This window comes from Camelus bactrianus, chromosome 21 (genome assembly GCF_048773025.1).
Source record: "Camelus bactrianus isolate YW-2024 breed Bactrian camel chromosome 21, ASM4877302v1, whole genome shotgun sequence".
Classification (NCBI taxonomy): Eukaryota; Metazoa; Chordata; class Mammalia; order Artiodactyla; family Camelidae; genus Camelus; species Camelus bactrianus.
Window position 1 is genome coordinate 11117318 of NC_133559.1, and position 25529 is coordinate 11142846.

The 25529-nt window shown below is 53.5% G+C and overlaps 1 protein-coding gene and 1 long non-coding RNA gene across 5 annotated transcripts in view; one reads left to right on the plus strand and one right to left on the minus strand.

Moving 5' to 3' along the window:
* Positions 1–21652, minus strand: LOC141574373 (uncharacterized). Its single transcript, XR_012501345.1, has 2 exons — positions 21516–21652; positions 1–545 (listed from the first exon to the last, which is right to left on the minus strand). It is a non-coding gene; the product is annotated as an uncharacterized LOC141574373 (long non-coding RNA).
* Positions 14296–25529, plus strand: part of LOC105069515 (sodium/potassium-transporting ATPase subunit alpha-2) — a 25137-nt gene continuing 13903 nt past the window's right edge. For 2 of the 4 annotated variants that reach the window (XM_010955633.3, XM_010955634.3), the window contains exons 1-8: positions 14296–14435; positions 19030–19134; positions 19340–19399; positions 20825–21028; positions 21519–21632; positions 21878–22012; positions 22709–22826; positions 24511–24779. In XM_010955633.3, coding sequence (XP_010953935.2) covers positions 14424–14435; positions 19030–19134; positions 19340–19399; positions 20825–21028; positions 21519–21632; positions 21878–22012; positions 22709–22826; positions 24511–24779 — 1017 coding nt within the window. In that variant the 5' untranslated portion in view covers positions 14296–14423. Of the gene's footprint in view, positions 14436–19029; positions 19135–19339; positions 19400–20824; positions 21029–21518; positions 21633–21877; positions 22013–22708; positions 22827–24510; positions 24780–24831; positions 25515–25529 lie in introns of those variants that run through there. The other 2 variants (XM_045517128.2, XM_074349672.1) reach the window with 2 other exon arrangements.

Genomic DNA, 25529 nt, shown 5'->3' on the forward strand with positions numbered 1-25529 from the left:
TGTCTTTTTATCTTCGTTTAATAGTTTATTCACCTGGGTCAATTTGGAAGTGTTATTTTGTGAAGCCTCAAGATGTCAATTGAAATAGGCATCCCATTCCATTTGTCATATTTTAGAGCCATGGTCCTCAAGTTTAGCCTCCCATAATGGCCACTGAAGCTCTAAATTATCTTTGGTTAGGTCAGTACATTTAGTTAAAAATGCATATGAGGAGAGATCATAGTTTTTATACAGAAAACAGGCCGGGGTCCCAGAGGAAAGGCCACCCTTTGAATGTTTAGAAGATTGGGGTCCCGTAATCTTAACTGAGAAGTTCAGAAAAACAAACAGCTATTCACCAAAAGGATGACGCCTTCAAGAAAACAGATCCCGAATAAAGTCAGAGAGCTAGACCAAAAAGAGGGAGCTTGAATCCCAGAGGAAGCTTAAAAACTCCTCTCAGGAAGAAGACAACTCATGGAAGCAGAGTATGTGGTTGCAGGGGGACCTTCGTTTCTCCAGGATTCATCTCCTCGGGTCTCTTCAGGTCACCGTGAAATGTGGACCTTAAACATGAAACAAGAAAAAAAAAAAAAAAGAAACAACAAAGTCTTAAGCTAACCAAAATGAGCTTGCCTGGGAATAGCAGAGGCGGCTGTGGCAATTTTGGGTTTTTTTATTTTTGTTTTGTTTTGTTTTTTTGGCTCCAAGTGTTGCCAAAAGATCAGCCTCAGACAAGCCAAACTGAAACCAGAGGCAGGGTCTTAGAGCATAGAAGAAAAGAGGCAGCTTTATTGCTTTGCCGGGCAAAGGGGACTCACAGCAGGCTAGTGCCTTCAACAGTGTAAGCCCACCTTGGGGATGGGGTAGAGTGATTATATAGTCATAGCTCAAACAATAAAACATCGAGAACAATCAACAGAATTATTTTCTTCTCATCAAGTGGCATCCTGGTGTCTCCAGGTGACCAGTACTATAGAGGCTAGTGGTTCTCACTCTTTCAGTCTCTTTATGTCATGAGCACCCAAGGCGTGGTCTTCTTGTATTTAGTCTATTTTGTAAGGTTACAGTTCCATCACCCTTCTCCCTGGAGAATGACTTAGAAACCAAGCATGATTATTACTTTAGATTACTGGAATAAAGCAGAAACAGTAAAATTAATAGCTTTATTTTAACAACAGGCCTGGAGCTGTGAGTAGCAACTGGTCAGTCAGGTTAGTTGACTGTTTTAAAAGCAAGCATAAGAATAAGCAATCTGTTAGCCTAAGTGTGGCCATTTTACTAATCCTCCTTCACAAGCAGTGGGCAGCTTGGTGCTGCTTGGTCAGAAGGAAACCTTCCTTCTTCCTGCTGGGATCTGCAAGCTATGCTGAGTGGTATGCACATGAGAGCCCTCCCTTCGGCGCTTCCTGACTCCATTCTCCTTTGTTCATTTCCACAGATGCCTGCACAATAAGGCCCTTTTGGATATTACTTCTAGTCTTTCCAGCATACTGTGCCAGATGGTATCATTTAACAGATGAGAAACTTGAGAGGTTCAGAGGGGTTAAGCATTTTGCCCAAGGCCACACAGCTTTTAAGTGGCTGAGGTATGATGAGCTGAGGCCTGTCTGTCCCCAAAGCCCAAAATCTTCCCACACCCCACTATCTCTCTTTCTAAGCCTCTCCACCCTAGAAACTTTTCATTTAACGAATTCCGATTTTGCCATGCTTCATGCTGGGCACTGGAGATGCCTTGGTAAACAGGCTTACATGTTTCCTTCAGGGAAGATACAGTCATGCCAGGGAGATGTACCATAAGCAAGTAAGAGCCAACCCCCCAGAATGAGTGCTATGAGAGGGACACTCAGTTGCTGAGAGCACTCTAGGGCTTACGGCTGGGAGGGAGCTGAGGGCAGGCTGGCGTCTCCAGTGGGAACCGAGGCCCTGGGAGACCAGCTTCTTCCACCAGCCGCTCCCCAGGCTGTGAGTTCTGGAGGCCGCCAGCAGGGGGAGCCCATAGGCCAGGCCTGAGTCACCCTTCAGCTGCTTATGTAACTGGGAAAACTGGGGGAGGAGAGCAAACCTCAGGCAGAGACGCGTCACACACATACAGACACACACATGTGCCCGCAATAACATAGAGGAGCTTCATACAGAAAGACGTCACACACCGCTCCCCCTGCAAGAGAGCGATGCACAGACCCATAGCACACGCATGTGCTGCAGAGGAAGAATGTACCTAAGGGACTAGAGAGCACTTCTGCATGCTCCCCGTCTGGCCCGTAAAAAAAAAGTCAGGCTTACCCCCCACCCAGGCTGTGATGCCTGCAGTGGGATAAACAGAGAAAGGAGGAAGGCAGCCTTTCCATGGGTCTCAGGCCAGCCTGAGCCATGAGGGAGGGAGCCTGGGGATGCAGAGAGACATAGTTGAGGGGGGCAGTCATGATCATAAGAGGCGGTCTCATGCTGCCGTCACCAGCTTCTCACTCGCCCTCAACGGACCACCAGGTGTGGGCACACATCAGACACCAGGCCTATGTTTCATTCCCCCTCAAGATGACACGTGGACAAGGCACGGAGGTGGCACTGAGGTGTCCTGAGTATTGTTAAAGATAATTAAGACTCATGCTCTGCCCTAAAGCAGGGTGCAATCTGGCGGAGATGTCACACATTAGTCACAACCGTGGCGAGAGAGTTCTTGGGGAGGCACATTCAAAGCCGGGACTTTTAACACATTCTGATCTGTGCCGGGTGTGTAACATGATCTCATGTAATCCTCCCAGACCTTGTGAGGTTGTTGCTATTATTATCCCCACAAGGAGACCAAGGCTCACGGAAGTTTAGGAGTGTGTCCAAGGTTAACGCATTAGTTACTGTCCAAACTTGGATTTGAACCTCGGATTGTCTGAGTGTGAGGAGCCAGTGCGTCTAATCCGTTACGTGGCTTCTAAAAGGCAAACACGGACCTGCAGGCACAAACACACACCCCGCTGTTGACATGGATAGTGCTTTGGGCACAGAGTTACAAACACATCCAACTAACCAGCACCATACCCACCAGACATTAGACATAGAGGAATGTCACAGACACACATAGTCCTCAGCTTTCTTTCTCTTAAATGTGTATTAATCCCAGCTGGGTGGGTGCTTAAAGATCGCACACAAGAATGTCCTGTGATTTGTGTGTGTTTACAAAGCCTTGACCCACACTGCCCCCTGAGCCAAATTTTCCCACCCTCCCCGAAGGGCAAATTCTCTCTGCTGACTTGCTGAGAGGCTCAAGTAGAGAGACAAGAAGGAGGCAGAGCAAAACCCTACCTTCACCCTGACACCCAGTGCACACAGAGACTTACCGAAACAGATGCACACAGGGGGACCCGGGAGCACACAAGATAAATACACAGACAGCATGCACACTCCTCACACTCACTGAACTGCAAAGCCATCTTCCACAGCCACGTGCACATTCACGCCAGACCCTCTCCTCCTGCCTCCCCAGCCAGGCATCTGCATCCTTATAGTGGACTCTGTGTGTATCTCCTCCTTGAACGCTCTTCTTGCCCTGGCTGAGCCCACACTTTTTCCCAAGTTTCAAACCCTCTGCCAAGGGGGCGGCACAGCAGTTCAAGGACAGAGGAGCCGCAATGCCACTGCTGGCCCAGCCCTGACTCCCACGGAGGTCCTGCCATTTCTAAAGCCAGGCTCAGTGCCAGCTGCCGCCCCCTCCGGAATGCCACGGATGGATCCCGCTCCGCTGGAATCCCCTCATCCTCCCTCCCCTGACAAGTCCCTTGTTCCCCAGTCCCTTGGGGCCGGGTGCCTGGGCTCCGCCTCAGATGCTCCCCCGCTCCCCTGTCCCTCTCCTCCACTCCCAGCCAGCTAAGATGGTGCAGGCATATGTCTGGAGGGTGGGACGGGTCTGAGGCAACCCCCACTGTGTGATATCACTTCTTCCCAGCTGATGGTGCAGGCATATGTCTGGAGGGTGGGACGGGTCTGAGGCAACCCCCACTGTGTGATATCACTTCTTCCCCAACCAGAGCAGCTGGGGTGGGGGAGGGGGCCCACCAAGGGCAGAAGACGGCAGCGGTCTGGCTAGACGGAGGTTTGTGGGCTGCATGTTGTAGAGGAGCCTCCGGGGGCAGGAGGTGGTTAGCACCAGGTGGCTGTCTCTGAGTCAGTGAGCAGAGACAGATTTTGAGAACAGGTCATGCGCAAGTTTGTCCACACCCAGCTCTGAGCACGGTGAGGAGGAGGCATCAGTAACTGCTAACACTTACTAAACACCTGCTGTGCGCCCTGCACGCCCACCCTCACTCACTCCACCCTTACAAACAGCCCCACCATGTGAGCACCTTCGTGCCTTGTTTTGCAGACAGGAACAGGAGGCCCAGAGAGGTTATATCACTTACCCAAGGTCGCCAGGTCAGCAAAGGTAGCACCTGCATTCAAACACAAGCCCTTCGACTCCTGAACTGAAGCTCCTAACGTTCTTCTTCCTCCTGCTTCCCTAACCCCCACACACTTACATATGCATGTGCGCACATGCACACACACACCCACGCGTGCACACGCACAACTGGTGCCTATGCAATTTTTTGAAATAATGGTCTTTTTCCACCAGTGTATCTACAGCTCTGGCACACAGTGGGTGTTCAATAAATTTTTGTTCAATGAATGAACACAGTGCCAAAGCTCAAGAAAAGAAGAATCAGTGAGAGAGGTGTGCGTGTGTGTGTGTGTGTGTGTGTGTGTGTGGTATGGGGGAGCATCAAGAAAAGGGGACAAGGGAGATTTTGGCATGCGCGCGCACACACACACAGAGCCCTCCAGAGCTGCGGATGATAGCGAAGGCTCACGTCTATCTCTGGGGTCCCAGCCTTAGGTGGAGAAAGAGGAATGAAAGAGGGGTTCACAGGGCTCCCTGAGGTGGAGGGGGCCTTCCTCTCCCCTCCAATCAGGACAGAGGACAGAGGGATTGCAGAGAAGTCTGGGAAGAAGGGATGGGAGCACACAGCTACTCAGCCATCTCAGCCCTGGCTTGACACCAGCCAGTCCCTGCCCTGGTGCCATGTGCTCTTCCCGGGCTCCCCGCTGTCTACACCTGGGCTCTCCAGGAACCTTGCATCCCTTGGCTCTCCTGGCCGAAGAGTGAGCAAGTCCTCCTTCCCTTAGTCCAACTGAAACAAGAGTGGAATTTTTCCAAGGGAAAGGGGAGGAAAAACAAAGCCAGAAATAAAGAGTACACAAACAAAAGAAACAGATGGGACGGTGAGGGTGAAGGAGCTCGCCATGGGAGGGAGTGGGCCCTCCCTCTGCCCCCCTCCCCCAACCCGGCTCCCACAGGCACCCTGTCCTCAGCCCTTTGATGGCGGTTTCCACTCTGCATTGTCATTCCGGGGCTTGTTTATAGCTGCCTCTCCATCCTGGCTGTGAGCTTCTCAAGGCCAGTGTTGGCTCTACTTGGCTCTGCCCCCATGCCTAGCACAGCGCCTAGCAAGGAGGAGAAGCACCACAGACATGTGCCAAGTAATTGGACAAGCGAGGGAGCCAGTGGGTGAGAGAGAGAGAGGGAAACTGGGTCCCTTCTCTCCGGTGGACTGATCGCCTCCGCCTCCCTCTCATCTTACACTGGTCACGTCCAGCCACAGCCGACAGAAAGCTTCTCTCCTAATTCAGAGCCTGAACCTTCCACCCCTCAGGAAACAACCCAAGCCTGTTTTCTGGGCAGCTTGGGAAGGGCCGAGCGCTGTCTTCCGGGGAGGAAAGGATTCGGCTAAGGAAAAAACTGTAGTCCCAAGACCAGGATTTGGAAAAGCAAGGGCAGAAAATAGTCACGAACACGCACTGAACATTGGAATTCTCAAAATAACCCTCTGAGTTAGAGCTGATAAGGAAACAGGCTCAGAGAAGCTAACATTTTGTAGATCTAGAATTTTTCATGCAGGATTCTGACTCTGCCGCAGTCCCTGACCACGTTGCCACGCTGCCTCTGTGGAGGGCAAACCACCATCCTGAGAAGGAGCAGGTGTCTGAAGGGGAGTGGCCAGGGTGCGGTCCAGCCAGCTGGCAGGACAGGGTGATGGGAATCTGGGTGAGCAGGATCGCCTGCTCCAGGGGGCACTGAGGCACCGAGCACCAGAGCTGAGGATGCCAGCCTCTGAGCTAGACGACCCTGGGGAAAGGTGACTGAACAGAACAAAGCCCCCAGTTTAGGGGTGAAGCAGGTTCCCTTCAGGAGTTCAGGCATATGAAATAAAAATTCTATGTTCTAAACTTATGGTTACCAGGGGGGGAAGAGGATGGGAAGGGATAAATTGGGAGCTTGAGATTTGCAGATGGTACTATATATAAACTAGATAAACAACAAGTTTCTACTGTACAGCACAGGGAACTATATTCAATGTCTTGTACTAACCTAATGAAAAAGAACATGAAAATGAATATATGTATGTACATGTATGACTGAAACATGATGCTGTACACCAGAAGTTGATACAACATTGTAAACTGACTATACTTCAAAAAAAAAGCATGCAAAGGAAAAAAAAGAAAAAATTCTGTGTTGACAGCTATGTCAAGCACTTCGGGGCTGAGATTCCAGACCAGACAGCACAGGTTTGAATGCACGTGGATCTCCCATCTGTGTGGCCTCCATCCCGTTACTGACTTTCTCTAGCCTTGGTTTCACCGTCTATCATATGAGGATCCGTATGGTCTTGACCTCATTGTTTTTTGAGGATCATTAATGAAGATAAAATGAGAATGTAGGCATCATGGTACCTTATTCTGATCAAAGCTGGGGCACACAGAGGAGCGGGACCTGCGGCAAACGAGAAGCAGGGAGATTCTTCTAAGTGAACCGTGTTGGTCTCCCGGTTCCCACCCGTCGGCTCTGTGTTTCCCATTGTCCTTTTCCTTCCACTTCCTGTGATCCTCTCGGAAAAGGGTAACCTCCACCCCTGCTTTGGCTTCCTCACCACCCACTCCTTAACCCTTCATGATTTTATTTCCAAACTCTACCCTCTGTGGAAATGGTTTCCTCAGAGACCACACCAGCAACTTCTGAGTTTCCAGAAAAGTGAGCGGCTATTTCCCCTTGGTCTCCTGTTAGTTTCTGAAGCTGTTAGTTTCTTGTCCCTTTTCCGCTCTCAGTCTCCAGGCCTCTGACTTGGTCTAGTTCCCCCATCTCACTGGCTTGTCAGCTTCCCCATCTCTACGCTGGGTGTCACCCGAGGTGCTGTCCAAGGCCCTGGACACTCTCCTCCGCTCTCCTGGCTCAGGGGTCATCTCTATGCAGTGACTTCCGCAGCCCCTCCTCTCTCCCAAACTCCAGTCCCCATTTCATCACCCACTGGGCATTTTCACCTGGAAACCCTGCCAGTAGCATCTCAAACTTGATATGCCTCAGGGCAAACATGCATCTTCTCCTCAACACAATCTCCTTTTCTCATACCCTCATTTTAGTTAACTCCTCACCAACATCCACCCCAACTCCAGCTCCTTCCTGCCTCGTTCTGTCATACAATCAGCTGCCAAATCCTGAAATTCTACCTCCCAAAGTCCCTTTCTCCTGGTCACTGCCGCTATCTTGCTCCAGACCCTCACCACCTCTTGGCTACATTATTGCCACAACCCCTACTTGTCTCCCCACTCCAGTCTACACCCGCGTCCATGTACACACCCCACCGCCAGCAGTGAACCTTCCGACAGCCTTACTCACACATTCGAAATGGCTCCATATTGCTTGTAACAATATTTCTCAAACTTGCTTGGTGGTGAAAATACAGATTCCCACTCCCCACCCCTGCCCTTCTGGATCAGAATTTCTAAGAGATGTGCCTGCTTGCCTGTATTGTAACAAACACCCCAGTTGATTATTATCATCAGAGCCTCTGAGGAAACACTGGATAGAATGGCGCTTAGTCCGGTGTTCAAGGTCCCCCACGAAATGGCTCCCACACCCATTCCCAGTATTGGTGCTCCAGGCCTCCATGCTTGTGCCCACATTATTTCCTCTACCTGAAACATGCTCTCTTTGATTCTCTGAGCCAGATCCTACCTATCTGTCAAGACCCAACTAGAATGCCACCTCCTCCCTGCAGGCCTCCTATTTCTTCCGGCTGAGAACCACCTCCCCCTTCTGAGCTCCCATCCCCCGCGAAAAGCAGCAGTGTGCAACCAGCAGCCTGCTGTACTGTTCCTTCCCTGTATCTTCTGGGGCACCCCACCCACCCCAAACCATCACCAGTGCAGCCTGGAGGTTTCTGCACACGTGCTCCTGGTGATGGGAACCTGGAGTGGATCCTTCTCTGCGTCCTTGTAACACAGACGTTATATGTGCAGGTTCTGGAACCAAACTGCCTGGGTCTGAATCCCAGCTCCCCTTCTTGGGGAAGTGTCTTAGGATTTTCGTGTCTCCCCATCTATAAAATAGAGTTACTATGAGAACTAAATTAAGTAACTCATGGAAAGGGCGAAAGCACTTAGCATGCTGCCTCACTAACCCTTAGCTCTGAGCCAGAGATCTTAGCGACAACTGGTTCCAACCCTGCCTGCACATCGAATCATCTGGGAGATTTTAAAGGATAATGATGGCTGGGTCCCACCTCAGCGTGACCCCTGGGGTGAGGCCCAGGCATGAGACATCAATATCCAGCTAGGGGTGAGAACCCCTACCCAGTCAACCCCTTCACTTTACTGATGGGAGGTGAAGGACTCGTTCAGGTTCACACAGCTAGTTCATGGTGGAGGGAGTCCTATCTGGCAAGCCTCTGCCCTCCTTCTGGTCTAGCCCAGAGTGATGTCTAGGACTTCATGGCCCTATGTTTGCTCCTACATCTTTGGGATGGGAGAATTGCCCAGGTAGGAGGCAGAGCCCAGTGCCACCCCCAACCCCAATCTGGCTCAGCAGAAATGCGGGTAAAGAAGTGGGGGGAGCTTAAGGAAATGAGTCATCCCTGAGGGCTCAGAGCCGGCCTTGGGGAGATCAGGTCAAGGGATGGGATGAAAGGATTTGGTGGCTAAAAGGCATGAGATTCTGACAAAGGAACCATGCGGGTGGGAACTTTGTTTGCCTCGATCGTAAGTCTCTCCAGCATCTTGCACAGAACCTGGCACATAGTAAGTGCTCCAGAATTGCTGGGAAAATGTCTGAAGGATGAGGTGGACTGACTGTGAGCGTGCACTGAGGACTGAGTCATCAGTGGGGTCGTTTGAGTTCCCCAAGTGGCAGTGCTGACAACATCCAGACAGGAGCACAAGAATGAAAGGATCCTGGGCCTGCACAGAAACTGAGGCACAGAGGAGACCAACTCCCCGAGGTCCGGAGGAGAGCGCGTCGTGTGGGAGCCAGGCTGCAGCCGTGAGCCGGATGTTTGCAGGGCATCCTGTCCTAGCCAGGCGTCCGGAATGCCAAAGGGGACAGGCAGACAACAAAGCTGTATCCTGGGCCAAGTGGAGAGGCCTGGTAAGGGAAAAAGGAGGTAGAAAGGAGGAGGCTGGGGGGAGCCAGGCTGCCTCTTGATAGGGGAAACAGGGGGGGTGGGGTGCTCCAGGCCGGTGGCTGGGTCAGATCTTGGGCCAAAGCAAACCTGCCTCAGGGGGCTGGGGGCCGCTCCCTCCCTGCCCAGATGGAATCAAAGGCAAACAGGAACCCTAGAGGGCCCAGCTGTGACCCCTGCCCCCGACACTCAGCAGGGCCCATTAACCCCATCTTCCCCATTACACTTAACATGTTTTTCCCAGCCCAAAGAATCTCTAGACACAGACTCATCTGTTGTTAGCTAATCAAAGGGCAGCCAAGAGATGTCAGGTTGGTCCAACCTCACCTGCAGCTCTGCCCTTCTCCCCAGAGGATAGCCAGACCCTTCCCCCTCTCACATGGGCTCCTGTAAGAAACCAGGGTAGTCTTTGCTCAAACCCTGAACCCTTCCTTGCGTCTATGCCAAGAGTTAAAGGGACCAGACCCGTTTTTGGGGGTCATACTAGTAAACCAAATAGGAGTACCTGCCCCCTTGGATCTCTTTCAGAGGCCAGGTCTCCAACTGGCAATTATCACACGGATATCACCGCAAGCCACTTCTCCCGTTCACCGGAGCTGAGCCATGTGCAGAGGAGGAAGTAGCCTGGAATTTGGGGATCCTTACAGCTGCAAAGGGACCTCAGAGATTTTCTAGCTCTGTTCCTCATTATTCAGTTGAAGTAGCAAGGCCAGAGTGAGAAGGCCTCTTGTCCAAGGTCACACGAGTCGTCCTACCAGGAGCAGCCTCGCTGGCCTGACTTGCAGGCACGCGTCCTTTACATTAGACCACAGTGGGGGCCGCAGGTGAGACAGTAGGAAGACAGGCGCAGAGCAGCGCTGGGCCATCGTGTCAGAGAGGAGGGTCTACGTGCGCCCCTGTCCTTTCCTTGTCTTCCCTCCAAACTCCACCTGAGCGCCTAGGCAGGACACAACACTGAGATACCCAAAGTGCAGAGAGCAGTAAAGAGGGAAAAGGAGGTGGGTGTGGGGCAGGGGCAGAGAGAGGGAGGACAGTCCTGGGTGCTCCTGTCCCTTCTCCATTTTCTGAATTCTGTATTATGTGGTTTTAACAATAAAAAAGATAATAAGTATAATCTGGGGGAACAATTCAAGATGACAGGAGCAAGGAGAGACAGCGGAAGTGGCTTTTAGAAGCCATTTTGAGTATGTGGAAAAGAAGAGACCAGAAAGGAAACAGAAACGCTGACATCCAGGAGAGACAGAGAATCCAACACAGTCATTGTGGTCCAGTGGGGAAACTGAGGCAGCAGAAGGACCTGGACAGCGGCTCTCTGTCTCCGAGCCCAACCCACAACCTGCAGGAAGTGGGAGGAGGGAGGGCTGGAGAGGAAGAGGGAGGAAGAGGCAGCTTTCTTGGACACTTATCATGGCCACCCCAGGCCTTCCCAGGTTCCTTGTCCATCCTATCACCCCAGACAGCCTCCCCTAAAAGGCCCCGGAAGCCAGGCAGTGGTGACAAGACCACAGGCCCTGAAGAAGAATGGAAAAGAGAGTCGGATGGAATGACAGCGGGGAAGAGAGGCTGCCCAGAGCAGGCTGGCAGCAGGGGAGGAGGAGGAGAGCCGGCAGGACTAGGGACTGGGGCAGAGAAGTGGGGTGAGGGGTGGGGAGAGGGCGGGAGGGGCAGCAGTGATAGAGCCTCCCAGGGCTTCCTTCCCGCCCACTCTCCCTCCCTCTCCCTCTTTCATGATCTTGAAACAACCTTCAAGTCTGGGCTGGAGGCCCCAGGAGGCCAGTCACTTAGGAAACAAAACTGTTTCTTGGAGACCTTGACAGCCCATCTGCAGCTGAGCGGCGTCCGCACCCCCTCCCCGTGCACATACACATTCTCCCATGGACTCTCACGTACGCCCACCCGGGCTCCACACATGTGCCCCGCCGGCCACATGCACGCCCATGCCGGGGCGCTCACACGCTGGTACACAAAGAACTGATTTTCACTAGACTGACTGCACATCCTCTTCTGGAATTATGACGTGGCTCCTTCACGTGGTTTCTTCTGCACACACAGGATCGCACACAATCATGTACCCCTCAGTCACTGATGAGCACACATGTACACACACACACACACACACACCCCTCCTTCCAGATCCTCTCAACCAAACATGTGATTCAGGACCACCCACCCTGCCCTTTGCTGATCCCCTTTCTGATCTATGCCTTTCTCACAAACCCACTCCCCAGCCCAGTCACCCTGGCCTTCCCACCTCCTACTTTCAAGTGTTTCTTACTCTCTGCTTTGTTCTTCTTGCTGCAAAGACCTTGATCCAAGCTGGCAGCACTGGCTGTGTTCAAAGGAAGCAGGAGCCTGACCCAGGCACCCCAGATCAAAGGACTAGGTGTCTACACTGGCTGCTGTGCTGGAGTCGAAGAGGAGGAGGAGGTAGACTCCCAGAGCCTCCACACTCTCCCGGGCAGGGAGGTTGGTCAGTGATGCATGACACGTGAGGAATGGGCCCTGGGTGTCCCGTCTGACCCCAGATATGTGTGCAGGAGCGCCCTTGGGGCTGCAAGCGAACCTAAATGCAGGGCGAGGCTGGGACCCTCCACCAGGCTGTGTGGGCAGAGGAAGGGCACAGTTCCTTCCGATATTGGGCCTGGCTACAGGGACCAGAGCCAGGGCCTTGGAAGGACTGGGCAGTACTGGCAGGTGCCAGCAGGAGTGAGGGTGCTGGAGTGAAAACTGTGAGAGCCCAGGGCCGGAAGTCCACCCCCACCTCCACCCCCCTGCCCCCGTATCTGGATGTTTTTCTCTTCCACCTCACCTTGCGTCCTGCAGAGAGCAGTGCAGAGGATAACCCAGGACCCAAGGAGCAGGTGCTTCCTAAACCCCAAGTCACCCTCTCATCTACCCCACTCTAGGGCAAGGCTGCTCTTCAGCTGCCCCCATGTTGAGTGACCTAGCCACCTGAAGAACACCCTTCCTGTGACTTCATCAGACAGACTCCCCCGATGTCTAACCACAAGCCTTCTTGCTACATCTTCAGCTCCTTCTTACTCTGTCCTGTACACACCGGGGCTTGAACTAGAATCTGTTTTCTCCTCATTGTTTCCTCCCACTGCCTCTTCTGCCCAGGCCCAAATTCAAGGTCAGTTGAGGGGCCTGGGCAGAGAAGGTATCTGCCCCATTCCATCCACCCTTCCTGCTGTAACCCAGGAGGAGGAGGGCGGAAGTGGGGTGTGACCTACCGGATCCCTGTAATGGAAAATCCCAGCTGCAGGGCCTGAGGGGGCTAGTTATTTGGGGAATTCAGACGTGAGCCCTGGGCCCTGAGAGTAGGCTTGCTGGAGCAGAGGTCGATAATCCCTCAGTAGGGAGTTCCCACTGAGGTCAGAGAAGGACCAGTCCAGCCAGCAGACACCTCAGGTCTCTGGCCAGAGGGCCCTATGCCTGCCCTTGTCTCCTCCTAACTTTCTTTGAAGCTTCCTAGCTCAGGGCTCAGAACTACCCCCAAAACACTGGCTTCCCTCCACACCATCTCTGTGCCCAGAGAAATGGGGACACTCCAGGAGAACCCTGTCCTGACTGCTCCCAGGAGAAGGCAGGGGCAGGATTTTTTCTTCTCTCTCTGCCCCTTCTGGTTTTCCCCTTCCTCCCTTTGTCCCTGATTCTTCGGCTCTTTTAGCAAATGCGCAGCACCGCCACCCTTGGACCAGCCTGTCCTGTCCTGGCCATCTCCTCCACCTACCCCTGATTCTGGCTGGTTTCAGGTCCCAGGCCGCCCTTCCAGCCCCAAGTGAGGCCCCGTCCCCACTCCCCAGGCATGACCTCAGTTTCTACCAGGCTTCTCTGCAGAGATGCCTCTTGTCTGTCCCCGCTTCTACCTGCTGCAGACTCGCCTTCCCTTCCCCACTGGCAAAAGAAGCATTTGCCCTGTTTTCTAGTTCACTGGTCTGGTACTTGTTAGGATTTTGACCTCCATATACCCCTTAGAAGCTCCATATTTGCCTCTCTTTGGGCTTCTCCCCACGCCCCGACCAACTGCGGGCACAGATTCAGCCTGGAGCTCTTCAACAGCAACTAAGGGAGTGGCATGTCCCACCTGTAACCAGGGTGAGCAAAACCCAGAGATGCTATCATGGAAGCCTGCGGGCTGTCCCCTCTATACCTGGCCTGCCCCTCCTCCGGCTGCCTCCCAGGCCCCGGGAGTCTTGATTTTCAGACTTTGAAAAGGCTACATCTGAAGGGTTTGGGGAGACCCTCGGCCCGCCATCTCCAAGCAGACTTTGTGCTATTTCTTTAGCTACCTCTGGCTCTTATCAGGGCCCTCCTCCAGGAACCTCATACACCAGGGCCGGCCCTGGGCTCCGACACTAATTTCTCTGGCCACAGTGTCCCCACAGCCTCTACAGTGGAGGCAACGGCCTCTTGTTTCTTTCTCTGGAAGGTTGGATGTAGACTTAGGAGACCTGGGTTCTGATTCTATTTTATCAGCTCAGATTGTTCAGTCTCTCTGGTCCTCAGTTTCCCCAGGAGGAAAATGAGAGAAAGGGTCAGACCACATGGCCTCTGGCCTCTGGGATGCTGAGGGGACTGCTCCCCCTCTGCCAGTCCCTGCATGTTTCCCACTTGACACAACCTGTCCCCTCCCTCCCTAGTGGCTGCCACGGGCCAGGGCTTGGAGGGTGAGGGGAGCCAAGGGGGAGCACTCAGCGGGACAAATGGACCATCCACGGGCCAGTTGCTTAAGGGGCGGGAGGGGAGGAGTCCTCAGAGATCCTGTTTCAACAAACGTTTCTTTCCCGAGGAGGGGAAGGCGGGGGAGAGGGGGAGAGGGACCTATTTAAAGCTACCCTGTTGCTCACTGTCTCTGTCTGTCTGCCGGGGTCTCTAGCTGCCCCAGACTGGTGGTGTGGGCTTGGGATCCCCCTGGTGACCTCTCCAGTCTAGGTCCCTCAGCCACTCTGCCCCAAGATGGGCCGTGGGGTGAGTATCCCCAAAGAGCAGGGGTCGCGCTGGAGGGAGGAGTAAGGCTCTCTGGACGACTCGGGAGGCTGAGGAAGTGATGAGGTGGGAACGGGATGTGGAGGGAGGAGCAGTGGGCTGGTTTGAACTGGAAACTAACGGTCTCCCAGCTATGACCGTGTGCACAGACCCACGGTGCTCACTCGCCCAAGCACTGTCCTGTTCACCACCTCCCCCACTCAGGACTAGCCCCATCGCCCACCACTCGCACCCCCTCCAGTTCGTCCTCCACCCCCTCCCTCATCTCTGTCTCCACTCCTCCCCACCACATCCCCATGGTCCCTGCTCTCTCACCGCATCTCCTGGCATCCCAGCTGAAGGGTATTTGGTACTGTTAATCCTCCCTGCCGTCACCACCCCCTGAAAGTATCCATTCGTCCGGGAGTCCCAGCCTGAGAGGATAGGAGTCTGGCCTGAGGATGGAGAGAGGGGCAGGGGGCATCTGTTCCTGAGTCACCAAGCAGCTCTGGACACCCACTCCAGGGGCCCCAGTTCCAGGGACAGCTGGGAGGAGTGTGCGGAGGAAAAGCAATGTGTTCCCCCAACCCCTCCCCACTCCCCAACCCCCCCCACCCCATCCAGCACCCCCGGATGTCCTGGACAGACAGCATTGTCCTTGGGCTCCAGGCCTTGCGCTTTGAGGACTTTCCCAGAGGCTGGTGAGAGCTGCCGGCACCCCGTCAGTCCAGCCCAGCCTGTGGCATTCTGAGCTCTGGCTATGCCAAGGGGAAGATTAACAACCACAAGGGAAGAGGGGGGGCAGGGACAGGGCTTTGACTTCTTGGAAATGAAATTTCCATATGGAGAAAAGTGACCCAATCCCTTTACATCCTGCGCCTGGCTTCTTGCCTTTTGTGGAATGCTGGCCAGAGAGAGCAGGGAGGGAAGGGCATGGGGAGCCATGGGAGGGGGCTGAAGAAATAGGGTGTCTCGGGGAGCTGTGGGGGAGTTTCTGGGCCCAGGAGAGGTCAAGCGAGGACATGGTAAAGCCCTGGGTTTAGCAGCTGGGAAACTCTGATCTTGGACACCAGGGTTCCTGAGCTAGGGTAGGAGCTATAAATAGAACCGGTGTGTGTGTGTCTGTGTGTGTGTGTGAGTGTGTGTGAGAGAGAGAGAGACCCATGTGTTCTCCATAGGCTGGAGGTGATACAGATATTCATGGGTGAGCACCTGTGTTTGTGTCTCATCAGATAAAGTTGCAAACGTACAGGCCTTCGGGCCTGCGTGAGAAGAGCTGTCGCCGTGTGTGGGGGCGGGAGAGGGTCTGCCGGGAGCTCTCTCTGAGGTGTGGGCATCACAGAGGAAGACGTCACACCTGTGGGAAGATACATTGTCTTGGGATCTTCGGCTGCACCTTGACATCTCGTGTTCCCTCCTGGGAATGGGAGTCCCCAGCGCAGGACCTCTGACCTCTCCCCTCCTCCACCTTAGAACAGGGTGGACCCAACTCAAGAGGTCCTGCTTGAGAAAGGATTTGACCTTGACTCTTCAGGAGACTGTGCTTCTCCCCCAGCTTCCCTGAATTCCCTTCCTGTCCACCTGACCACTCCCCATAGCAGGTCAGGGAGCAGGTCTGACTCTGTTTGAACTGAGAGGCTGGTGGGTAATAGGGGCACTTAGGGCTGGAGCTTAGAGTTCAACCCACCAGGAGACCCCTGAAGAGGGAAGGTACCCTGCCATCCACATCCCTTGTCCCCTGCACCTTCCCTCCAGTGCCAGGCCTCATTGTCACCCCATCCCCCTGTGGCAGTGAAGGGCAGCGTGGGAGTTGGGGAAAGGGACGGCTCTGGTGGGAGGGAGCCCAGCCTGCTCCAGCTGCCACCAAGAGGCAGCGGTGGGGGGAGCATTGGCTGATTTCCAGCTGCCCCCACTCTGTCCCAGCACTGGGCTTTCTCAGAAAGAACTCACTGTTCTCCTACAGTATTCAAGGCCCGGAGAGGGGGACTTGTGGTGGGGGAGGGAAGGGGGACGGTAGGGGTTGGGGGGGGGTCCTTGCTTCCTCTCTTTCTTTCTTGCCTGGGCAGCCCGCCGGCCCCAAATCTCCACAGGCTCCTGGCTGCAGAGCCTGAGATCCCTGCCAGGACAGGAGGGGGGAAGGGGCGGTGTGTCCCCAGCTCTGTGACCGCCTACAGGAGAGCAGGGTGGGAGCTTCAGGAAGAGGGGTGCTGTTCAGAGCTGCTTTGCTCTGCCACCATCTGCATGGGCTAGAGTACGTATGTGGGCCAGCAAATTTTTAAAACCATGCCTTAGATTCTAATTTTCATTGACTTTATTTCATGCCTAAATATACAGAAATTCTCTAGGCTCTGCTCCTTTGCCCCCAGCCACAGCCCGCTCCTGCATGCATGTCCAGGCCCTGTTCTTGCAGCAGAAGCTCAGGAGGGTCACACTGAAGCTTGTCCAGCCTGGTCTCTTGCCCCCTGCCCCTTCGCTGCTTTTCATCCATTTCTCAGTTCTGTCCCACCAAGGACAGAATACAAAGCATTAGGTTTGTGAATCCAAGGCGTTTCAATCCATTCAGTTAAAGGAGCCCTCCTAAGTGACCTGGGGAAGGGAGACATAGCACTATTCACAGCCCCTTCCCACTCCCTCAGTTGGGCTGCTTCAGTCTCCCCAGGACAACCACCCTTTAGGAAGCCAAAAATATACCCGATACATGGATGCTTCGCAATGGAAGCAAATGCCAGGTTTACTAGTCACCTCTGCTGAGAAGAGCACTTCTGAGCAACACAGCCTGCAAAAAGCTCATATCCTAGATCATTAGGGTCTAGGGGAGGGGTGTCCATCTCTCACTGCACCTCCTCCACCCCAGTTCCTGATGTCGCTGGTCAGACTTCTCTCTCTCTAGATTCGTGATCTCTTACAATCAGGGCAGCTGTCACATTCCTTGGATTGCTCCTCTCTGATGGGAAAAGCATGCATTATTCCCAAGTACAGGGGATTTCTAGGGCAGTGAAACTGCTCTGGATAATATCATGGTAGATTCAGATCGTTATATATTCATCCAAACCCACAGAATGTACAACACCAAGAGTGAACCCTAATGTAAACTGTGGACTTTGGGTGACAATGATGTGTCGGTGTAGGTTCATCCATTGTGACAAACGTACCACTCTGATGGAGGATGTTGATGGTGGGGGAGGCAGTGCCTGTCAGGGCAGGAGGTACATGGGAGCTTGTAATTTCTGCTCAGTTTGTTGCGAACCTAAAACTGCTCTAAAAAAGAAAAAGCCTGTTTTTTTCCTAAATGCATTGTTCTGCCAAAAAGAGGGAGGTACAATCTCCTTGACTATAGATCTCACCCAGGTAGACCCCTTCTTTATGGGAGAAAAACAAATTACACCATAATATAAAGAAGCTCCTCCCTGAAAACCTGGTATAGCCATTAGGATCCAGTGGATACCAAGGCCCAGAGCAGAAACCGAGCACCCCATCTGTGACAAGGACACGATATCCTGAGGGAAGTGGGAGGAGAGGAGCCTGTGGAGCAAAGGGCTGAGAAGCCACTTGCTGTGGTCACTCCAGGCCCTCCCAGCCCCTCCTATCCTATCACCCAAGACAGCCTTCCCTTGGAAGGAGAAATGTCCTACCCTCTCCCCAGAAGTTCCCCGTGAGCCTCTGGAAGCCTGGTGGTGGTGAGGAGACCACAGGCCCTTAAAGAGGGAAAATGGTGGCCTCATGAGGCTCCAGTTAAAATGTTTGCCTAATTTCACCAGAGGACCCAGGAATGCCGGGACCTAAGAGTTACATGCATTTTCCCTTTTAGATTTATCCTTAGAGACAATTTCTTCTATTTTTAGACAAATAAGGCCTCATTCCCTTCTCACCTAATTGTGCTTTGGGGCCTGAAGTCTTGTAATGGCCTCTTGCCCAGTCTCGGGCAGGCCTGCCCAGCAGGATGGGTGGGGCTCCCAGGACGCTCCAAGTGCCCACTTCCTGGCCATGCTCTGACCCTCCAGCTACTGACTTCTCAGTCTGTGAGCCCTGCTCATTCCGTTTCCACACTCCACCACCAGACCCTATGACTCCCTGTCCTTTTCCAGGCCCTTCCCAGTCCTGACCCCAACTCCCCAAAGGCTCTTACTTCCCCAGACTCCTAACTGTCCCTGCTCCTTTCTAAGTAAGGCAGCCATGGTGCTGGGACAAAGACATTCCTAAGGGGCACTTATGCTCTGTCAACGACCCCCAAACCTGCCCAGTCCCTTCTAGATTTTGAAATAATGTAGGATGGTGGTTTTTAAAGTGTTTGATTACTTTGCTTTAGCAGAAGAAAAATCTTAGCAGAAGCCCAACTACTAAACAGATGAGTGGGCTCCTGAGTCCTGAGCCCCTCAGCCTTTCCTGAAGTTCAAATGTAGAGCCCCACAGCTCTGCTAATAGTTTGTAAACTGAGCTGTTGGGGTCCCCTGCACCCCCTTTTCTCCCCTGGGAAGACCACTGACTTTGAATCCACTGGCCCCCATTCCCATTGCCTGGGCTCCCAGGCTATCCAGTGGGAAAAGAAGCTCCAGCCTCCATCCTCCCTGACTCCCTGGGCTCTCTCTGCCTTCTACAGGCCGGCCGTGAATACTCGCCTGCAGCCACCACAGCAGAAAATGGGGGAGGCAAGAAGAAACAGAAAGAGAAGGAGCTGGATGAGCTGAAGAAGGAGGTGGCCATGGTGAGGCCCTCAACCTGCCCAGCCAGACCATGGGGAAGAGCTCCCAGGCTGGGGGAGCTGTCCCCACAGCCCTATGCACTCAGGGAAACTCATGCTCTCCCCTCTCATGCTCCTTGCCTCACTCCTGCACCCCCACTGCCCTCGTATGCCTTCTAGACACACACTCTGCCTCCTTCCCCAAAGCAACTTGACCTCCCTTCCCCAGGATGACCACAAGCTGTCCTTGGATGAGCTGGGCCGCAAGTACCAAGTGGATCTGTCCAAGGTGAGTGAAGGGGCTTCTAGGGAGGGTGCCAAACAGGCAAGAGAACCATGCAGCATCGGGCCAGAAGGAGCCTTAAAACTCTAATCCAACCCTCTTGACAGTTAAGGAAACTGAGGGCCAGAGACAAGTGCCTAGTTGGTGGCAGAGCTAGAATAGGGCCCAGATCCCCTGCTTATTGGTCAACAGCTCTTTTCCTGTGTACCCAGAAGCCAGGACTCCTTAGAACCCAGGCCCCAGAGGGCCTCTGGGCAAGGCTCCATCCCAGGCAGCTTCCGTGACACCGCACGTCTCATGGAACTGACTACACGCAACAGCGCGCTTACCCGTGATCACTGTTACAGGAGCACACCGGCGCCCACTGTGTGTAGCACTGGAGTAGAAGCTTTCCACACTTCCCTCTGATCCTTACGACAAGCCAGGTGTGGAAACTTACCTATTAAAGCAGGGAGACTCAGAGAGAGAGTAGCTTCCACAGTCACATCAGTAGTTAGTGGCACAGTCAGATTACCAAGCTCATCATTTTGAAAAGCAAAAAAAAAAAAGCATCAAAAATGTAGTAGGTGCACAACTGCTCCTGCAGGCCATCCCTGACTGCCCTTCTGAAAGCTCTATGCCCTGGTTCCTTTACTTTACTTTATTTTTTAAAATAACACTTTTCACCACTTGGAAGTAATATCTATTCATTACGTGTCACCTCGCGAGGGCATAAGCTCCACAAGACAAGTCTTGTACATCCCTGGACCCTAGGCTGACAATGGAGCCCGGCATGTAGCAGGTGCTCAATACACATGGATTAAATAAGAAAGGGGACAGACAGAAAGATAAATAAGGGGTGGCCCCTGCCTTCAAGGAGCTCCAGTTCTAGCAGCAGAAAGGAAGGCAAACATAGAATTCCAATGCCGTGTGGTGAATGCCCCTCTAGAATCATGCCTGGGGTACAGTGGACCCCAGGGAGGGGACATCAGAACCAGCCTGGGGCCGGGAGAACAGGGCCAAGTGGAGCTTTCTGGGGAAAGTGATGGGTGGTCACTGAAGCTGTGTGACACCTTGGAGAAGGGGGGATTCTGCAGGAAGAGAGATGGGCTGGGGGTGAGAACCAGCTGAGACGTTTTTCCAGGGAGCCTCTTCCAGACTGCCTCCTGAGGAGAGTACTGTGGCCCTAACCAAAATGTGTCTCAACCCGAGGTTGAGGAGAGGTGGGGAGGCCACAGTCAAAATCCTCCTCGGCCTTCAAGGCCTCCAACGCCGTTTATAAATATTACCTCCTCCATGTGGCCTCTCCTGGTGGTCCCCCACCCCTTTCAACCAGGTGGGATTTATTCCATCCATGTGGACATTGTTCCCCTGCCCAGGAGCTGGTGGGAAGTGCTCGGGGCCAGGTTGGTCCCGAATGTGGGCTCCCATACCTCTCCTTGCCTCCCTCAGGGCCTCACCAACCAGAGGGCCCAGGACATTTTGGCGCGGGATGGGCCCAATGCCCTCACCCCACCCCCAACAACCCCCGAGTGGGTCAAGTTCTGTCGCCAGCTTTTCGGAGGCTTCTCCATCCTGCTGTGGATCGGGGCCATCCTCTGCTTTCTGGCCTTCGGCATCCAGGCCGCCATGGAGGATGAGCCGTCCAATGACAATGTAAGCCAGCAGCCTGACCCCTGGACTAGCCCGTGACTCTGTCCTCCCAGCCTGCACCTCCAGGACAGTTGGTGGGCGTGAGATCTTGCTCCCTGCCCCCCACCCTCACGTGCAGTCCCACAGACCCTCTGCTCTTTAGGCTGAAAAGCAGTGAGGCTTCTATATAGATCTACAAACATCCCTCCCCTCAACACACAGGATCATTCATGACTGAGACAGCCTTGTCTGAGTGGGCTTGTCTGCATCCCCTGGGCTTTACCCACTAGAGGAGTCCTAGTCCTAGGGGTTCCCTATGATTTTCCCCACCCCTTCCAGTCTTGGGAGGCTGGGGATTAGAAGATTGAGGGGGAGGCTGGGGAGAAGGGCTTTCTTCTACCATTCTCACCCTCAGACGTAGGCAGAGGTGGCACTGGGTGCTCATCCTGAGTGGCAGTGGCCCCCCTTAGGGTTGGGAAAAGGGCACGTCCATCAAAACCTTCCTCCTTACCAGCTCTATCTGGGCGTGGTGCTGGCAGCTGTGGTCATCGTCACTGGCTGCTTCTCCTACTACCAGGAGGCCAAGAGCTCCAAGATCATGGATTCCTTCAAGAACATGGTGCCTCAGGTAGCTGGCTGGGCTGGGCTCTGGGCTGGGGCATGAGGCTTCTGGGAGAGTCCAGCTCATCTCTTGTCAACTCCTGGTGCTCTGAGATGGACCCTCCAGCTCTCCACACCATATTCTATTTGGTTGCTATGAGAGCAAGGTTTGTCCTTCTCCCTGGTGGGGTTGGAGGAGAGGCAGAGACCAGCAAAAGAAGAAGGCAGGGGTAGAGACTGGCATTTCACAAGATGCCCGTGGCCTCCCCACAGCAAGCCCTCGTGGTGCGGGAGGGAGAGAAGATGCAGATCAACGCGGAGGAGGTGGTGGTGGGAGACCTGGTGGAGGTGAAGGGTGGAGACCGTGTGCCGGCCGACCTCCGGATCATCTCGTCTCACGGCTGTAAGGTGAGGAGGCCATGCTGGAGTGATGGGCTGAGTCTAAGAAGCAGGCCATATAGAGCTGAGGGGGGCCAGTTAGAGGTTTAAATTTGGGGGGACCCAGGTCCAAATGTCAGCACTGGCCCCCACACTGCCCAGCACGCCTCGGCTCCCACATGGTACTTGTACATTGCCTCCTGTATCTGTGCTACGAATCCTCTGCACCTCGGGTCTTTCTTTGATGTCCACTTGATAGCAATCATGTGTTGAGTCAGATCATGTGTTGAGTTGATGTCAGATGCTTTACACATAATCACACACGCTGTCTAATTTAGCTCTGCAAGAATGGTATAATCATGCAGGGCTGCTGCACGTGGCCACACAAGTGGTGTCTTGCACAGCTCTAGACGGTGCCATTTTCATAGACCACAGTGTTAGTGGTGCCCCCTGTAGTTGTGTGATGCAGAGATTCTGCTTACACTCCCCATTTTACAGATGAGTTGATTAAGTAATGAGGCCAAGGTCACAGAAGAGGTCGGTGACAGCCCAGATTCCAAACCAGAGCAGGGACAATAGCTGACTCATGCTATAAATATGTGATGAGGGCAAGTGTAATTTTGTCTCTCATGTCATGGAGATTGAGTGCGTTTGGAGTCAGGGGACAGCTGTGTGTGCACGAGTGTGTCTGCCCATCTGATGACGACACCCTCCCTTCCTTCTCAGGTGGATAACTCATCCCTCACAGGCGAGTCAGAGCCCCAGACCCGCTCCCCCGAGTTCACCCATGAGAACCCCCTGGAGACCCGCAATATCTGTTTCTTCTCTACCAACTGTGTGGAAGGTGAGAGGCCAGCCTCGGGGAGCCCCTGTCCCAGCACCGCTGAGGGAGGACCCTGAATCCTGAGCCCCCAGGCAGCACTGGGGGCCATGGTTGTACCTCCTTGTCAAAAGCCTTGTTTGGAGGAGGGAACTGAAGGGTCAGGGAGCCCTGATGACCGCAGAAATAGTGCCCTTCAGAGAGCAGGGAACTGGCTGGGGCAGCATGACACCATGGAAAAGTTCCCTCCCTAAGGAAGACCTCTGTTCTGTCCACCCCAGGACAGAGCGGCTTCACAAGCCTTCAGATTTGGGGCCAAGACCCCTACATGTGCATGCACACACATACTGATGCCCTAAACCAGCTGTGACTCTCAGAAGTCTCCAGTTTGACTGACAGCTTCCATCTCTCCTGGTTCTGGGACTAACTGCTTCGTTCTCTGATCCTTGCTTTGCCCAGGGCCCCGGCTGGGGGAGAGGCAGGAAAGCTTTCAGGCCAGGTGTTCACTAGGCCCTTCCCTCGGGCTGCACCCAGGCCTGAGCTTCACCAAAAGAAATTGCCTGTCAGGACCAGGCTGCCCAGTTTGCCCCGTCTCTGCCCTGGGTTCTAGAGATGACTCCTGGAGCTGCCACCATCAATGGCAGGAGTCCAAGCACAACTGAAACCCCTGTCCTCTGTGGTCACTGGCAGTGAGCAGAGCCAGGCCGGACCGGGAGAAGGAGGTTGGGGCAAGAGCCGGTGGGAGGAAAAGCCTGACTAGACCACGGGCCTCGGACAGTGGGCTGAGGAAGCTTGGTACCCTTCCTCTCCGCACCCGCCTACACCTTTCCCTTCCTGTTTCTCCCTTCTTTTCAGTGTATTATGTTTCTCTGGGCTTTTCCCCGCCTTCAGCAAGTTGGAATTACAGTGAAAATCACCACAGAGAGTTTCCTAAATTTTTAATGTACTGAGATTCTGAAATTGGCTCTATATTTCCCACAATTGGTAAAAATGCCTAGTAAATAATGCCCATTGCTTAATCCTCTAGAGGTTGGCTTTGAAGGGAGGAGAGGAAATGAATGGAACTCAGGTTTGTTGAGTGCCCACTATGTGCCAGGCACTGGCCTTGGTGTGTTACAGCACTATCTCATTTAATTATTAAAACAGTCCCTAGGTAGGAATTAAAACCCAGGTCTGGCTGGCTCCAAATGCATGCCCTTTCTACTGTATCACACGCCTTCCCCTGGGCACCCCTGCAATGTCTACATAAGGTCCAGTGATTGCATAGCTTCTTCTGTAGAGATTCAGGTCTAATGTTGAGAAAGAAAATCTTGAGACAACAGGGAAAACCCATAAGTGCTTTACTTTGTGTTCACAATGTATTTTTGGCTGATAACAAGTGTGAGATTGATTTTCCTGAACTACTACAGGCAATATTTTTATTTCATCTACTAAATCTCTTCAGTTTGAACTTTGAGTTTATTTGCAAGCTTTTCCCCCAGGCCCAAGTATCAGAGAAAATAACTGGCAGTTGTGTTGAGTCTGGGATTAGCCATCTATGCAGGGACAGGAAGCCAAGTGAGTTACAATCTACTGACAGTGGCCCTCCGGGACCGGAGCCTTTGGCACATTTACACTGTGATGGTTTTCCTTTCCCAGGAGGTAACATAGGACTTCCGTTCCTGGGAGCCCCAAGACACCCGACCTGGTGTCCCCTCCTGTGTTGCAGGCACGGCCAGGGGCATCGTGATCGCCACGGGTGACCGGACGGTGATGGGCCGCATAGCCACTCTGGCCTCGGGCCTGGAGGTTGGGCGGACGCCCATAGCCATGGAGATCGAACACTTCATCCAGCTGATCACGGGGGTGGCCGTGTTCCTGGGGGTCTCCTTCTTCGTGCTGTCCCTCATCCTGGGCTACAGCTGGCTGGAGGCCGTCATCTTCCTCATAGGCATCATTGTGGCCAATGTGCCTGAGGGTCTGCTGGCCACGGTCACTGTGAGTGGGGCAGACTGAGGGGCCACCAGGGGAGGGTCTTGCTACCCAGCCTCAAAAGAAATAGCGGCTTATGGCTTCTCCGCAGTTTTTTCACTTCCAGCCCCTAAAATCACATGTCAGGTTCTGACTTAATACATGGCTCAGAGTTTGAGTATGTAAAACCTCATGTTGGGCGATGCGCTAGCACTCAGGTTTTCTCCTGGAGCTTGTCCTGGTCGCCTTGTTTCACAACCCTTGTACTAGTCACCTTCCCCTCCTGCAGTCTGCGGTTCATCCTGGCCGGCCCTTCCGTAAAGGCTCTCTCAAAGGTCACCAGCAACTAAGTAGCAAATTCAATGACCTTTACTCAGTTCCCATTCTTAACTCTGCTGCTGAAATGGATACAGCTGTCCACCCTCCTAGCATTCTCTCCTTTGCTGATGACTGTGACAAGTCACTACCCTGGCTCTCCTCTCGCCTGTCCCTGCAGTGTCCTCCTCTGCCCCATCCTCAGCACTCTGCTCCTGACGCCCCAGAGAGAGCTCATCTCCTCCCCATTTCTGGTACCTGTTCCGGGTGGATGACTCGCACGTATCTACACCCTGCTCTACTCTGGCCCTCTCTCGAGCTCTGGCCAAATGTCTTCAACTCCCTACTGGACATTTCATCTAAATATACACCCATGATCTCAGTTCAACACATCTGAAATGGAACACATTCATGACTTACACAGAGGTCCCACTCAGTGTTCGTGGAGTAAGATCCAGGGAG